Source organism: Podarcis raffonei, chromosome 7, assembly GCF_027172205.1.
Source record: "Podarcis raffonei isolate rPodRaf1 chromosome 7, rPodRaf1.pri, whole genome shotgun sequence".
Classification (NCBI taxonomy): domain Eukaryota; kingdom Metazoa; phylum Chordata; class Lepidosauria; order Squamata; family Lacertidae; genus Podarcis; species Podarcis raffonei.
In genome coordinates this window covers 68,954,696-68,970,288 of record NC_070608.1, presented here as the reverse complement: position 1 = coordinate 68,970,288, position 15,593 = coordinate 68,954,696, and the positions used below count along the sequence as shown (strand labels likewise).

General features: G+C 45.0%; 1 protein-coding gene across 1 annotated transcript in view; it reads left to right on the top strand.

Annotated features, from left to right (window-relative positions):
- CDH6 (cadherin 6) overlaps nucleotides 1–15,293 on the top strand; it is a 172,023-nt gene extending 156,730 nt beyond the window's left edge. The window contains exons 9-12 of the mRNA XM_053397090.1: nucleotides 7,315–7,436; nucleotides 8,917–9,034; nucleotides 9,124–9,375; nucleotides 14,401–15,293. Of these exons, the coding sequence (XP_053253065.1) occupies nucleotides 7,315–7,436; nucleotides 8,917–9,034; nucleotides 9,124–9,375; nucleotides 14,401–14,891 (983 nt within the window). The 3' untranslated portion in view covers nucleotides 14,892–15,293. The remainder of the gene's footprint in view (nucleotides 1–7,314; nucleotides 7,437–8,916; nucleotides 9,035–9,123; nucleotides 9,376–14,400) is intronic.
- Nucleotides 15,294–15,593: the final 300 nt, after the last annotated feature.

The following is a 15,593-nucleotide window of genomic DNA, read 5'->3' as shown; positions in this document are numbered from 1 at the left end:
GAGACAGGTTGTGCTTCCATAACAGTGGCCAAAGGAGGAATGATCGCTGGGAGGAGCGCAGAGAGGAGAAACGTCATGGTGCATCTGCAGCAGCACAACTGGACACCTTCATCTGCCCCAGCTGCAACAAAACATGTCTCTCCGATATCGGTCTCTACAGGCACAGCAGCCGCTGTAACCTTCCAACGGTTTGACTTCACTCCCAAAGGCACGCTCCTCCTTCGTCTCCTGAGACAGACTGATGCCAGCCAAAAGCTCCATACCTGCTAAATATCTCTATGTTTTAAGGGTTACAGAGGGACCCTCAGCAAAGGAGGAATATTTTCATGGTTATTGCAATGCATACTCCCGACAAACATATGCCTCTCTGTTGGGCCACCTTGACTTACTCACGAGCCCAAGGAAATCAGCGACGGACGCAGAAGTGGGATTCAAGTTGTTCAGTATGCAGCTGCCTTGCAGATGAGAGTTCTGAAGTTGTTTTGAATGATGAATTTTCCACACCTGAAAGCTATGAAAGGTGAAACAGCAAGTGCACCACAGAAAGCACTTCAAAAGCCAAGATCAAGAGAAATTTAGGATTTCAGTCTTTGGTTTGATAGATGCTACATGAATAACTAAGGAATGTGTGTGTTTGCATAATGCAGCGAGAGGAAGGGAGCGGCCTACTCCACATAGTAACACTCCCCACTTCTTCCTCAAGAAAAAGAAAGAACCAGGTGACAATTAGGTTAGACTGAAGAGAACAAAGTTAAGCAATTTATTCATTGAAGAAAAAGAACTCGGGAGGGATGAGGAAGAGATAAAGAGCAGCGGAGCTTAAAGTTTGTGTAAGCATATTGGAAAGTGGTGTTCCTGATAGTTATCGCCCGAGAACAGATTGCTTGCTTGTGGGAGAGAATATTGATTTTGCATTTCTAAGCAAGTTTCTCCTATTGACTTCAACTCTATGTTTTAAAATGTTGCAGCTTTCAGATTCGCAGCCGTTAAGGCTATACAAAGAAAAACCTTCACTTGACATGTTTATCCTGCAATTCCGTCGTCCCTGGGAAGCCATTTCGGGTGGGGGGAGGCCTTAGGAAGCATCAGATTACGCTCTCCCAGGGGAGAGAGAAAGAACTCTGAGGTTCAAAGAGGGAATTCAATGCTGAATTCCCTGTCCCTTCTGTAATGGAAGGGGGAAGCTAGAAGAGCCTGCTTATGAGAGCCAGTGTGGTGTAGTGGTTAAGAGCGGTAGTCTCGTACTCTGGGGAACCGGGTTCGCGTCTCCGCTTCTCCACATGCAGCTGCTGGGTGACCTTGGGCCAGTCACACTTCTTTGAAGTCTCTCAGCCCCACTCACCTCACAGAGTGTTTGTTGTGGGGGAGGAAGGGAAAGGAGAATGTTAGCCGCTTTGAGACTCCTTAAAGGGAGTGAAAGGCGGGATATCAAATCCAAACTCTTCTCTTCTTCTTCTTATGCCCTTCCTTGCACAACCATCTTGTAAGGCTGTGGCCCAAATGATTCAATAATGCTGTCACCAATACTTGCTTAGTTATTTTACATATTTCTCGTATGACTGTTGTCCAGGATAGTTGGGTTTTAGACATCACCCCAGAATTGGCCCTACTAAACATCTTCCAAGACAACAATGCCCATTTACACCACAAAGCACTCATAATCCGCCTACTTTCAGCAGCCAGAAACACCATAACCAGACACTGGAGAGACCTGTCAGGAGTAAGCATGGACCAATGGTACCAAATAGTATGGGAAACAGCCCTACTAGAAAAATTAACCAATAAACTGAAACTGACACGGGGACAAACAGAAGAAGACGCCTTTACCCCGGTATGGCTCCCCTTTATCACGTACACAGCCCAACAAGACAACGACAATAATCCACCAACAGCATATAAATCAATATGGCTAACCTGATCCAAAACACCCACCCACTCCACTCACACACAAAAACAAAGATCACCACAGCCAATCACAAACAAACAACCACACCCTAGGCCAACCCCAACCTCTCTCACCACCAAAGGAACACAAGTGAACAGCAGAGAACCGGCACGAGTAACGCTGACACCAAACCCTACAGACATTAAGCAAAATAGAAACATCGCCACCCGACCCCCCCCCATCTTGCCCCCCTTCACCCCTTTTCTTCCTAATGTCTCAACAAATGAAACTGATTTGTAAAAATGTTACATGGAAAAAATACGAGATACGTTATACATACTTCTGTAAAACAAGAAAATCTTTAATAAAAAAAATTGCTGTCACCACACCCCCTAATAACCCTTTCCTCTTCCACCCAGGGAGAGTGAACTATAGGAGGTCAAAACAACTGTGTCTAAAGAGACAATATGTCTTAAAAGAGTCTTGATTTCAAGGGGTCTGAACTGGCAGTGACTGACCAGCAATGAGACCTTGGGGTCATAGTAGATTGCTCAAAGAAGATGTCGACCCAGTGTGCAGCAGCTGTGGAAAGGCAAATTCAGTGCTAGGGAGAGTCAGAAAAGGAATTGGAAATAAAACTGCCAATATCATAATGCTGTTAGACAAAACTGTGGTGGGACCGTGTTTGGAAAATCATGTACCGTTCTGGTCTAAAAAGTAAAGGGACCCCTAACCATTAGGTCCAGTTGTGACTGACTCTGGGGTTGTGGCACTCATCTCGCTTTATTGGCTGAGGAAGCGGCGTACAGCTTCTGGGTCATGTGGCCAGCATGACTAAGCCGCTTCCGGCGAACCAGAGTAGCGCACAGAAACGCCGTTTACCTTCCCGCCAGAGCGGTACCTATTTATCTACTTGCACTTGGATGTGCTTTCGAACTGCTAGGTTGGCAGGAGCAGGGACCGAGCAACGGGAGCTCACCCTGTCGCAGGGATTCGAACTGCCAACCTTCTGATCGGCGAGTGCTGGGCTATGTGGTTTAATCCACAGCACCACCCGCGTCCACTGTTCCGGTCTACTCACCTCCAAAAAGGATATTGTAGAGTTGGGAAAAGTTCGGGAAAAGGTTCCAAAAAACTATTTAAGGGTGTGTAGAGCAACTCATAGGAAGAGGGGGTGTAGCATAATGCTAAAACCTGTGGACATCCAGTCAAGTTGAATGTTGGAAGATTCAGGATGGATAAAAGAAAGGGCTTCCTCCATAGTTATACTTTGGAACTTGCTCCCATGGGAGGAAATGACGGCCACCAACTTGGATTGCTTTGAAAGAGGATTAGACAAATTTGTGGAGGATAAGGCTATCAAGAAAGCATACCCTGCACTTCCTAACCAAATCTCTCTCAATTATGGCCTTTCGCACTATGGAGCTCAGCACAGCCTGCCCTTTTCCCTGTGAATCATCGAGCCTGAAGAATAGTATAGATGAAAAAATACAGTGGCATCACTGACATAGGGTTACCCTGTGACTGGTGGGAGGGAGTGTGGATTTCATCGGGCTCAATGCTTCTGGAAAAACTAGAGGCATGTCAGAGGCAGGGGAGGAATTTGGGAGCGGAGGAGCCCTAAGCTAGATAGGCAACTGGCCTCCCAGGAGCTCAATGGCTCCTAGTGTCACAGATGTTCACAAGATGCACCTCAGTCCTTTAAAAAGAGTCCTCTGCTTGCCTCTTAGGCCAGGTCCAAACAGCATAAAGGTGCAGAGCTCTACATGGAGTGCACTATTTCAGACTACAGATGGGGATGCCAGTGTTGAATGCTCCCCTTCATTTTAAAACAACCACCACCTGCAAAAAAAAACCTAGGTTGGACTGGAACGTCTCTCTGGCATGGTACCCAATGCTTCTTCTTCTTAATAAGCACAAATCCACTTTTTTAATATAGGTGGGAACAGTCAAAAATGGCATGTACATAATCCACATCTTGAAGTGATGTAGTCCACTCTATCTTCTATTTTACACTGCATGTATAGGAATTGTGGGGCTAAACTAGACGACAAGGGGAAAGTTCTGCTAATGGCTCTTCTGCTCTTCATACAGGGGAAAGGAGGTCTGTAGATGCAGTATTCCTTTCAAAGACACTTAAAGCACATTCTGTCCTTCAAAGAACTATGGGCATTGTAGTTTGTTAAGGGTTGCTGGGAATTTTAGCTCTGTGAGGGGTAAACTATAGAACCCAGAATTCTTTGAGGGAAAGAAAGTGCCTAGAGTGTGCTTTCCAAGTATAGTCTATAGTGCATAAAAAGGTAACCCCTAACCATTAGGTCCTGTCATGGCCGACTCTGGGGTTGCGGTGCTCATCTTGCTTTATTGGCTGAGGGAGCCGGCGTACAGCTTCCTGGTCATGTGGCCAGCATGACTAAGCCGCTTCTGGCGAACCAGAGCAGCACGCGGAAACGCCGTTTACCTTCCTGCCGGAGCAGTACCTATTTATCTACTTGCACTTTTTTTTTTTATTAAATATTTATTGGCATTTTCAAGAAACACACAACAAACAAAAACAAGAAATAAACAAAAGAAAAAAAACCACAAAAATACATAATATTCAAAACTAAACAAAAAAACAATAGAAAAAACACATAAAGTTTCTGATACTTATTATTCTTAGCCTTATTTCTCAGACCTCCTCGCACCTCCCCTTCCTGTATTCCAATTTAAATTGTCAGTTCAGCAAGTCCTTAACTTATTTCTTTACCTTAACTAAACATTTGTTCTAACATACTATCGTTTTACTTTACTTCTTTTTTCCATTTCCTCAATTTATTTTTGACAGCCTTATTTTCAATTAATTTAAAAAGAAAAAACCAATTTTACCTTATTAAAATCCCACATCAATAGTTATACCTCATTAATTATTCTTAAACTTTTTTCCTAAAGTCGACCAAAATTTCCCTTCCACGATTTACCCAGTTTCTTTACCACTAACAAAATATAAAAAGCAAATTATCCTTATGTACCCTTTGGATTCCCAACCTCCACCCACCCCCCTCCCGGCTCCAGTCCCCAACCAATATCCATCAGTCTTTATATTATTTATTTAGCCTGGAGATCCCACGTCCGAGGCCCCTACATCTCCCTCAGTTCCTTTCTGCCGGTCTCCTTGATAGTCCCTGATATTAAGCCCCAAGTCTCGGAGGGGCTCCGACCCAACAGAGTCCATGTTGCTTCCAGCCAGTCCTCCATACTTAAAAGCAAAGCCTATGGGGTGCTCCAACTCTTGTTTCAAATTTCTTTCAGATCCAGATGTCCCCAAAGCTCCAGCTTTCACCTTCAACAAATTTGTAATCCTCAGGTCTTCAGATCTCCTCCAAAGGGGATCTCTCCATTTTCCAGACTCCCATTCAGACCAGGCTTTCCACATCCAATTTTTATTGTCCTTTTTTATCATCATGTCAGGCCTCATATTGTAACTCTCCTTTGACTCCTGCAAATCTCCTGCTCCTCCTTCATTTTCTTCAACAATAACATATTGCTCCATCGTATCTACACTTTCAGTTTCATTTATTTGTTCAGTTGAATAGGCTTCCTGTTTCAAGTCCTTATCAGGCTCAAAACTGTTGTTTACTGTCCAGTGTAGTAGTGATACCTCTGTAGACAAAGCATTGTATTCATCTTGCAAGTTTCCCAAGAGAACGAGTGCTCTGTCCAATTCTGCTTGGATTTTACATACTCCAGCCATTTTTGTGATGTAGTGTCCCTATTACCCCTCTAGGGGGATTTTAGTTCCTTAATGTTCCTTTCAGCTCAAAACCAAAAGTCCAGTTATTTTGTATCAGCCCTCCTTATTTTCAACAAGTTATACCAAATAAACCAGCAAAAACAGCAGAAACAATGTTCTCTTTTTCCAGCTGACAACTAGCTGACTAACAGCTCACTTGACAGCTGTCAAAATCTTCAATGCAACAGGCTTTCTCATAGGACGTTCCCGGGTCTCGGGGGGGGGGGGTGAAATTTCAGCTCCCAAAATTCTTTTTATCCTCCAGTAAGTCTTCTTATAGTGTCAAAACCGTGAAGTCAGGATCTTTCGTTAAAAAAACAAGAAACAGATTCTCTCGACCTTAGCTGCCCAGTCCTTTGCTTTAAATTGTTTACAAAGAGGGGGGGGTGGACTTCCTTTTTAGCCCCTTCCCGCTCGTTCCAAATCCAAAATTAAAGGTTTTTTAAGGTTCCAATCTCCGTATTACTCACGGGTTTATGTTTTAGAGTCCAATCGGTCTTGGAAGAAGTTGGCGCTCTCTGTCAATGGCTTGCGGCTTCACTCCGTAGGCGAGGGAGTACTCTCAGCACCACGCCTCACCCTGCCTCCGTTCCGAAGCCTTTAAAAAGGCTCCGTCGCGGATTGGGGGGGCGCAAATGGTGCCCGCCGAGTCTCTGTGTTCACAGGCATCCGCGCCTGTGATTTTAAGGGTCTCCGCTTCGCCGCAGCGGCCAGACCCAGACGCTACGGAGCCGATTCCCTCCGGAGCTCGGAGGGAATCCGCCATTAAACAATGGCGCCAACCCGGAAGTTCTATCTACTTGCACTTTGACGTGCTTTCAAACTGCTAGGTTGGCAGGAGCAGGGACCGAGCAACGGGAGCTCACCCTGTTGCAGGGATTCGAACCACCGACCTTCTGATCGGCAAGTCCTATGCTCTGTGGTTTAGACCACAGCGCCACCCGCGTCCCTCTATAGTGCATACACAGCCTTAAAAAGAGCCCTTTGCCTATATTTCAGCTTAAATATCTTTCAATTCAAAAAGGACCTCTAATTACCAGAGAGAGGCTCTCACAATAACTCATCTCTCTCACTGCTACCTCTTCTGTACCTTTCCAGAAGCTTATTGTGGATAACTTGGAACTTGAAGTCAACAAAAGTTTTCCTTCCTTCCTTCCTTCCTTCCTTCCTTCCTTCCTTCCTTCCTTCCCTTATCTGCTTGTACAGATCTTATATTAGTCAGCCACACATATTTGACAGTTGAATCCTAAGATTCACAGCTGAAGGGCTTTTTCCAGGCAGCAATATTTGATGGTCAGCCACGCAAGAGTGGCAGATCAAATTTCAAATGTAAAGACCTCTGTGGGGGTTGCTGGTAGTCTGCTTGGCGGAATTTTATAAAGCCAGATGGATATGAAAGCGGGAGAGGATCGAAGGAGATAAAAATGAGCATAGAATTCCTACCTTTGGCTTAGGAGGCAGTTAGAGATGTATTCTGATTGTACCTGCAAATACCCTTAACTCGCACAAATAAATTGTGCACGCACAAAAATATCGCTCATTGCTTGCATTAGCCTTGTGAATGTATTGCTCCAAACAAGGCAGTGGGTAGGTGGGGGGCGGGAGTCAAACTCGTTACTAAAATGTTTTCACCGGCTTTCTCTTTGTGTCACTACAGACAACCCAAAAGAAAGCAGCCGCATCCCAGTGTTTATTAAAGTCCTGGATGTGAATGACAACGCCCCGGAGTTTGCCATGTTTTACGAAACCTTCGTCTGTGAAAACGCAAAGGCCGAGCAGGTGTGCGGTTTGTGCTTCGTAATGAATAAATATGAGGTTTATAAACATGGTCTGTGTTATGGTGGCAACAGCATTGTGCCTGTGAGCTGGCACTATGCATTGCAAAGGAATTGACAGTGATGCTAAGTGAAATGAGACTATCTTGCATCGGCTTGTGACTGGCATTCCCTTAGGAGCTGATTGCATATCACAGAGTTCAGCGTGGCTCCTTCTTGAACTTCAGTTTGCCGGCCCCATATTTTTCCTTAATTTGCTGTGTTTAATGCTTCTCTTGATGAATCCCTTGCAGGTTTGATATGAAAGGCACATATTTGAAATTATTTCTGTTGCCATCTAGGTATTTGCAAGATGTGGGTGGGGAATGAGACAAAAGATTGGGGTCTTCTTCTTTTTTAATGGACTGAAAAGAACTACTCAACATACTCTCATGTTTGGGGATGCAAAGCCCTTTTACCCCAGTTCACCATGCCCTACAGCCCGGGAGACAATTCACCAGTTTAGGTGTATGGCAGACTGCCTGGGCATTCTGGGCCCCAGAAGAAAGGCAGTCTGTATATTCATAAATATGATTATTAAAAAGCAGATCAGATGAGGTAAAGATATGGGATGGATTTTTTCCCTAAAGTATCACCATCTCCACCCCAAAGATCCCTATCTCTTTTCACTCCAATCCCCAACCTTATCAAGTTGAATAGCTAAAACAGAATAAAACTTCAAACATCAAAACCTTCCCTAAACAGGGCTGCCTTCAGGTGTCTTCTAAAAGTCAGATAGTTGTTTATTTCCTTGACATCTGATGGGAGGGTGTTCCACAGGGTAGGCGCCACTACCAAGAAGCTCTACCTGCTTCCCTGTAACCTCACTTCTCGCAGTGAGGGAACTGCCAGAAGGCCATTGGAGCTGGACCTCAGTGTCCGGGCTGAACGATGGGGGTGGAGACACTCCTTCAGGCTTACTGGGCCTTTGAGGCCATTTAGGGCTTTAAAGGTCAGCACCAACACTTTGAATTGTGTTTGGAAACATACTGGGAGGCGATGTAGGTCTTTCAGGACTGGTGTTATGTGGTCTCGGCAGCCACTCCCACTCACCAGTCTAGTTGCCGCATTCTGGATTAGTTGTAGTTTCTGGGTCACCTTCAAAGGTAGCCCCACATAGAGCGCATTGTAGTAGTCCAAGCGGGAGATAACTAGAGCATGCACCACTCTGGAGAGACAGTCTGCAGGAAGGTAGGGTCTCAGCCTGCGTAGCAGATGGAGCTGGTAGAAAATCCCTGTATGAGACACGTATTCCAAAGCAACTCTTAGAGAATAGCATTTCTTTGCTGGAAATCTCAACCGCTGCTATCTGCTTGGCACGCTGCTTCGAACTCATTGCTCTAAGGTTATTTGTGGAATAATACAGTGTGAACAAGGTCTTGGTCTCAAAGAGCCTGGCTGTCACAGTGACGGTAATACAATAACGCCATTGTCCATTTTTTTAGCTCATACAGACCTTAAGTGCCGTTGACAAAGACGACTCTTTCGGCGGACACAAATTTTCCTTCTCGCTGGCTCCCGAAGTAGCCAGCAGCTCCAATTTCACCCTTCAGGACAACAGAGGTAATATTTGTCTATCTGCTTCATTCTGTTTGGGGTTGGGGAACTTTCAGAATGAACATGCTGCTTACAATGCTCGTGGTTCTCTCCAGATAACACAGCCGCGATCTACACAAGGAGAACCCGGTATAACAGACACGAGATGAATATCTACCTCCTGCCCGTGGTAATATCGGACAACGACTACCCGATTCAGAGCAGCACGGAAACCGTGACCATCCGAGTGTGCGCCTGTGACCAGAGAGGGAAAATGCTCTCCTGTAACGCCGAAGCGCTGATCCATCCAACCGGCCTCAGCACAGGCGCTCTGATCGCAATTCTCCTCTGCATCATTATACTGCTAGGTAAAGGAGTCGCTTGAATTGCAGGAGGTGGGGACAGAAGCTCCACATTGATGGAGCACACATGTGTGCTATACATTAACAAAGCCATGGCGATTTAAGACTGTAGTCATGGGCAGCAGCCAGGATTTAGGTTAGGAGACCCCACCTGTCATCATCCTCTGCCTGGCTCCATCTAGCAGATTCGGAAGGAGATGCCTCGAAATTGCTTTCTTTTCAGCCCAAGTCCTCAGTCTAAATCTTCAGTCATTTGAAAACTAGGAAGTTAAATAACAAAACCAGAGACTGCCTTTTGTGTGGTTAACGAGTCTCTTTTGCGAAACTGCAAAGAACACGCCTTTTTCATCTTTTTTTAAAAAAAATCAAAACTAAAACAAGTTTCCTCAGATTTGCTGATACCCTTTTCAGCACTTCCTTCTCAAATTCCTCCTATTTTCCGATGAAGTTTTTTTCCCCCTGTGAACACTCAGTAAGCATTGCCCATTTCTACTTTTAGTTAATTATTTTTATTTATTTACTTGATGGAAGGAGCAGCCTCCCCCTTCTCCTGGCTACACCCATGACCGTAGTTATCCAGTGTCATTGGAGAAGTGATCTCATTTGAATCACACAGGGTTTTCGTACTTCCTTCCAGGATCCTCCCTGGATGCATATGAGAATTTAATCTGTGGTGACCCCAAATATACAGATAACACAACCACCTCCGCTGTACACTTCTGTCTCAGTCATACATAGGCCAACCACAATCAGAAACCACTGCAAGCATCTTAGCCGTCATGCCATGGTCTAAGCCACCATACACACATGCCCACTAAACTTTAATTTTTACATGAGCGCATTCACCCACTGACCATAACCACAACATGCAGCAGGTACACACTGACCCAAATGTACACAGTCCCAAAGTTCACCAGTTAAGGAAGTTATAATCGTATCAACTCCTTGACTCCAGTAAATCAATATCTCAGTTTACCCAAGTTACCCTACCAACTCTTGGCGCCTACCATAAACATCCTATTTTGTGTTTTAATTGTTGTTGTTTTTTTACTGATTTTCCAATATTGTTCCAATAACAGCCGCATTATAACCATGCCAATTTTATCCAATTAATACAATTATTAAAACCAATTATTTATATACCAAATTATATAATTTAGTTAAAGTGGCCTCCTCACTTGCTAGATTCGATGGCTCCCTCTTTACTTTTCATTTTCCAAAATCTTAATAATTTCAGTTACATTCCCTTCAAGATAACGATCCCCTTATACGGATTGCAATCTTACGGTTTCAATTCACGTTAATATATTAAGTGATTTATAAAGTTTCAAGCGAGGTACTCGGTCTCTAATCATTATTCTTTCCTGTGTGTAATTTCCTGTGTGTAATTCCCTCTCCCCCCCCCCATGATGTTGTCCCAACCATATATAGTGTTGTGTCCTTCGTTCTTCCAACTGTTGATATTTCCCATCATGACTCGGGGGAAGCGGTTGTCTCACAGTTTTCCAAAAGCCTCTGCATCGCTCTGCCCCATGATTCGGGAGCTTGTTGGAGACCCCATCATTCCAACAAATAAACTGTCCTCACCATTTTTTTTCCCAACCTAGGAAGAGCGGTCTGATTCCAAACTGCCAGGGATTAATAGGAAAACCTATTGCAGCTGGCATATTCTTTCCCCGTTTTCCGCTGAAAATTTATAATCGGTTACCTTTCCCGTTAGATTACAGTGGTACCTCGGGCTAAGTATTTAATTCGTTCCGGAAGTCCGTTCTTAACCTGAAACTGTTCTTAACCTGAAGCACCACTTTAGCTAATGGGGCCTCCTGCTGCTGTGCCACTGGAGCACGATTTCTGTTCTCATCCTGAAGCAAAGTTCTTAACCCGAGGTACTATTTCTGGGTTAGCGGAGTCTGTAACCTGAAGCGTATGTAACCTGAAGCGTATGTAACCCGAGGTACCACTGTATGTTCCAAATTGTCTCAGTCTCCTTCGCATTCCTTTGAGAATAACGGAGAGCGGGGGTGGTTTTGTTCTATATTATACAGTAGTCCTTTCAAAGGGTGAAACTTCCACCACCACCCCCTTTATCAGCACCCTATTTCTAATCCATGGGTGGGCAAACTAAGGCCTGGGGGCTGGATCCGGCCCAATCGCCTTTTAAATCCGGCCCGCGGACGGTCCGGGAATCAGCGTGTTTTTACATGAGTAGAATGTGTCCTTTTATTTAAAATGCATCTCTGGGTTATTTGTGGGGCATAGGAATTCATTCATTTTTTTCTTCAGAATATAGTCCGGCCCCCCACAAGGTCTGAGGGAGAGTGGACCGGCCCCCTGCTGAAAAAGTTTGCTGACCCCTGTACAGCAGACTCATCATTGCCCAGGGAAATGAGACTCCACAGTTCCTCCAACGACTTTGCTGGGCACGGTGGGAGCTTCTTATTCCATGCACAAGCCCATCCCGCAAAGAGACCTCTTTGGGCTCCATCAGAGGGCATTAGGGAAGACAGGTCAGGTTTGGGGAATCACCTTGTTGAGCTGTGCAGGAAGTACCGTATTTTTCGCCCTATAGGACGCACTGGCCCATAGGAGGCACCTCCTTTTTGGGGGGGGAATGAATAAAAAAATTATTTCTCCCCCCCACCCGCAGGGCTGGGGCGGGGGAAGCCCGAGCTTCCCCCGACCCCAGCCTCCAGAACAGGCTGCTATCCGCAAGCCTTGTGAGCCCAGCGGCAACTCCCGCCGGGCTTGCAAGGCTTGCGGACACCTGCGCGAAGCACGGGGCGCCCTCCGGAGGGCGCCCCGTGCTCCAGGCAGCAGGCTGCTATCCGCATCCTAGGGAGCCCTGCGGGAACTCCCGCGGGGCTCCCTAGGCTGTGGATATCTTTCCGAAGTGTGGGGCGCTCTGCTTCAGAGCGCCCCGCGCTCCGGGAAGCAGGCTGCTATCCGCAGCGTGGGGAGCCCTGCGGGAACTCCCGCGGGCTCCCCAGGCTTGCTGATAGCTTCCTGAAGCCTGGAGAGGGAGAGGGGTCGGTGCGCACCGACCCCTCTTGCTCTCCACGCTTCAGCGAAAGCCTGCATTCACCCCATAGGACGCACTCAGATTTCCCCTTCATTTTTGCAGGGGGGAAGTGCGTCCTATGGGGCGAAAAATACGGTAACTTGTCAGTAGTGTTTGGATTGGAAACAACAATTGTTTGGGTCCCAGGCCTAGCATTCAATTAAACAGCTGCTTTAGCATTGTATCTTTCTCAATCCGCTTTCATGCTTTGTTTAGGCAATCTCAACTATGTGAAACAAAGGCACGTAAAGAATGGAACTACAATTTCCATTTTTAGCAGCGACAAAAGACAGATTTATTTTTATTTTTTATTTTTGCTGTTCACCCCACCCCCACCCCCTCGGCTGCATGGCGGATTTCACTTTCAGCCCGAGAAAGCCTAGCCTATTTATTGCAAAATCCCAGATAATGCTAAGAACTGCTGAGGGTAGTGGGGAGAAAAAAACAGCTCAGCTTTACATTTATTTTAACGTTTTGTTGAGCATTAGGAGGGCTTATTTTACAAGTTCACTTCAGACGAGAAACTGAGCATCAAGAACAGGGTTATATCTGGAGCTGAGTCAGTGGTTTGCACAAATCCAATTTGAATATTCATTTCTTTTTAGTGAAATCTCATTCATAATGACATTAGCGAGGCAGAATAAAAAAACAAAAATAAATCAGCTCTGGGATTTTGAGCTGTTGTGTACTGGATAACACAGAGCACAATGTTCAGCAAAGGCAATTTGAGGGCTGGTTTAGAATTTATAGTTGATGCGCTATAGCAGCTGCGGTCTCAGGGCACCTCTGCCCTCTGTCCCCATCTTATGCAGCCCTCAACACATCTGGAAGCTGCTTCCTCCTTCCTTCCTTCCTTCCTTCCTTCCTTCCTTCCTTCCTTCCTTCCTTCACTTCCTTTTTGTTTGTTTCCTAATTATTTTTCCTGGCTCTTAAAAAAACGTTTCCCTTTTTTTCTGTGTGATTTTGAAACATTTAGAAAGGACAGTACAGTGGTACCTTGGTTTAAGAACAGCCCTGTTTACGAACAATTTGGTTTACAGACTCTGCAAAACCGGAAGTAGTGTCCCGGTTTGAGAACTTTAGCTCGGTCTAAGAACAGAATCTGAATGGTGGAAGGGCACCGGCGGCGGGAGGCCTCATTAGGGAAAGCACGCCTCAGTTTAAGAATGGTTTCAGTTTAAGAATGGACTTCCGGAATGGATTAAGTTCATAAACCGATGTACCACTGTATTTTTATTTAATAAAAATAACTTGATGCCTTTTTAAAAGAACTTTATTTACTGGTCATATTTATTTATCTATCTATATCCTTGTACGCTGTATAAAGAGGTGAATTAAAATTAGGAACTGCAACACGTGTTCCTTATTGTTTTATCAAGGAAAGGGGGAAAACCCAATTTTTACTTTTTTTCACCTATAATACGGCTAATGTGGCATTTCACCTGGAAAGGTGAACTCTCTGGCTCTCTGTGTGTGAATAATAATAATAATATACCACCATATACCCAGAGGTCTCAGGACGTTCCCTTAAATAAATTCCAAAGCATTTCTGACATTCGGCATTAGTCATTTTAAGAGACAACTTTTTTCTTTTCTTTCCTTTCCATGTGCCTTGAAATTGCACTTGTGATTTCATAAGGATCATTTCCACGCTGCGCAAAGTAAAACAAAAACAAAAACCCCAAAGCAACATCTACCGCTGACAAAAAATAACTGCTCTTCATCTTCCTTCAAGCTTGAAATCTGGTTTCCTCCTAATGTTTACCCTCCCTGCAACCCCCAGTGCTCACAGTAGGATTGGCTGCAGTGTGAGAGACTATGGATTTGGAGTGGGCAGTTTAACAGAGTTTCTTATAAAAGACAACGTTCGAGCAACACATATATTGCCCATTCTATTTTTGTTCTTAATTGGGCAGCAAATGAACTCCCCCTCCTCAGCATTCACCGACACTGCTTCTTGTTTTTCTTTCCAGTTACAGTGGTGCTGTTTGCAGCCTTGAGACGGCAACGGAAGAAAGAGCCTTTGATCATTTCCAAAGAGGACATCCGAGACAACATTGTCAGTTACAATGACGAAGGTGGCGGAGAGGAAGACACCCAAGCGTTTGATATTGGCACGCTGCGGAACCCTGAAGCCATAGAAGACAATAAACTGCGACGAGACATTGTGCCAGAAGCGCTTTTCGTGCCGCGCCGGACTCCAGTGGCGCGGGATAACACCGACGTCAGAGATTTCATTAGCCAAAGGTTAAAGGAGAATGATTCGGATCCAACAGCGCCCCCTTATGACTCATTAGCAACCTACGCATATGAAGGCAATGGATCTGTGGCAGAGTCCCTCAGCTCCTTGGAGTCGGTGACCACGGATGGAGACCAGGACTACGATTACCTCAGTGACTGGGGTCCACGGTTTAAAAAGTTGGCCGACATGTACGGTGGAGCGGACAGCGACAAAGACTCTTAATATGTTGCCTTTTTTTCCCATTTTCAAGAAACAGCATTGAAATGTGTGGCATTGCTACGTCTTTCTATTTATCCACAGTTATTTGAAAGGGTCCTCTACCAGTTCGAATAGTTTCCGTGACTGCAGTCTTTGTGGATCCAATGTCATCCCCTCTGACCCCCGCAAATATAATTTGAGCATCCAAGAGGCAAATAATGTGGTGGGTAGAGGGGGGTGGGGAAGAAAACTCCCTTATTTTCTGTGCACCCTGTATACCAAAACAGTCAAAGAGGCACAATGGCAGGGAGATGGAGGGACAATGGAAATGGAATAACGGTTTTAACTTGTTCTACTTTATCTTCTAAATTGGATTATCTTACTGTTATATTTCACCCAATAATCTCACTATATTTTAATTACGCAGCTCAGACATGTTTTCCGCAGATTATGTCTTGAAACACCCCATAGTAAGGAAGCATTGTGGCTTAGCTTAAACATTATAGCAAAAGGAGGGGGGGTGTAGCTCTTTTAAAAGCCACAATCTGCCGGCAAGGAATATTTCAAAGGATCTAGTGGCCATTCAAGTACCAGTGTCAGTTTTGAACTGGTCACTTGGTTCAAAGTATTAAAGTGGTGGTGGACAATCAAGAGATGGGGAAGAAGGGGGGGACTTACTAGGTTCATTGTGTGTGACCATAACAGTGCACCAGAAATGACACAATA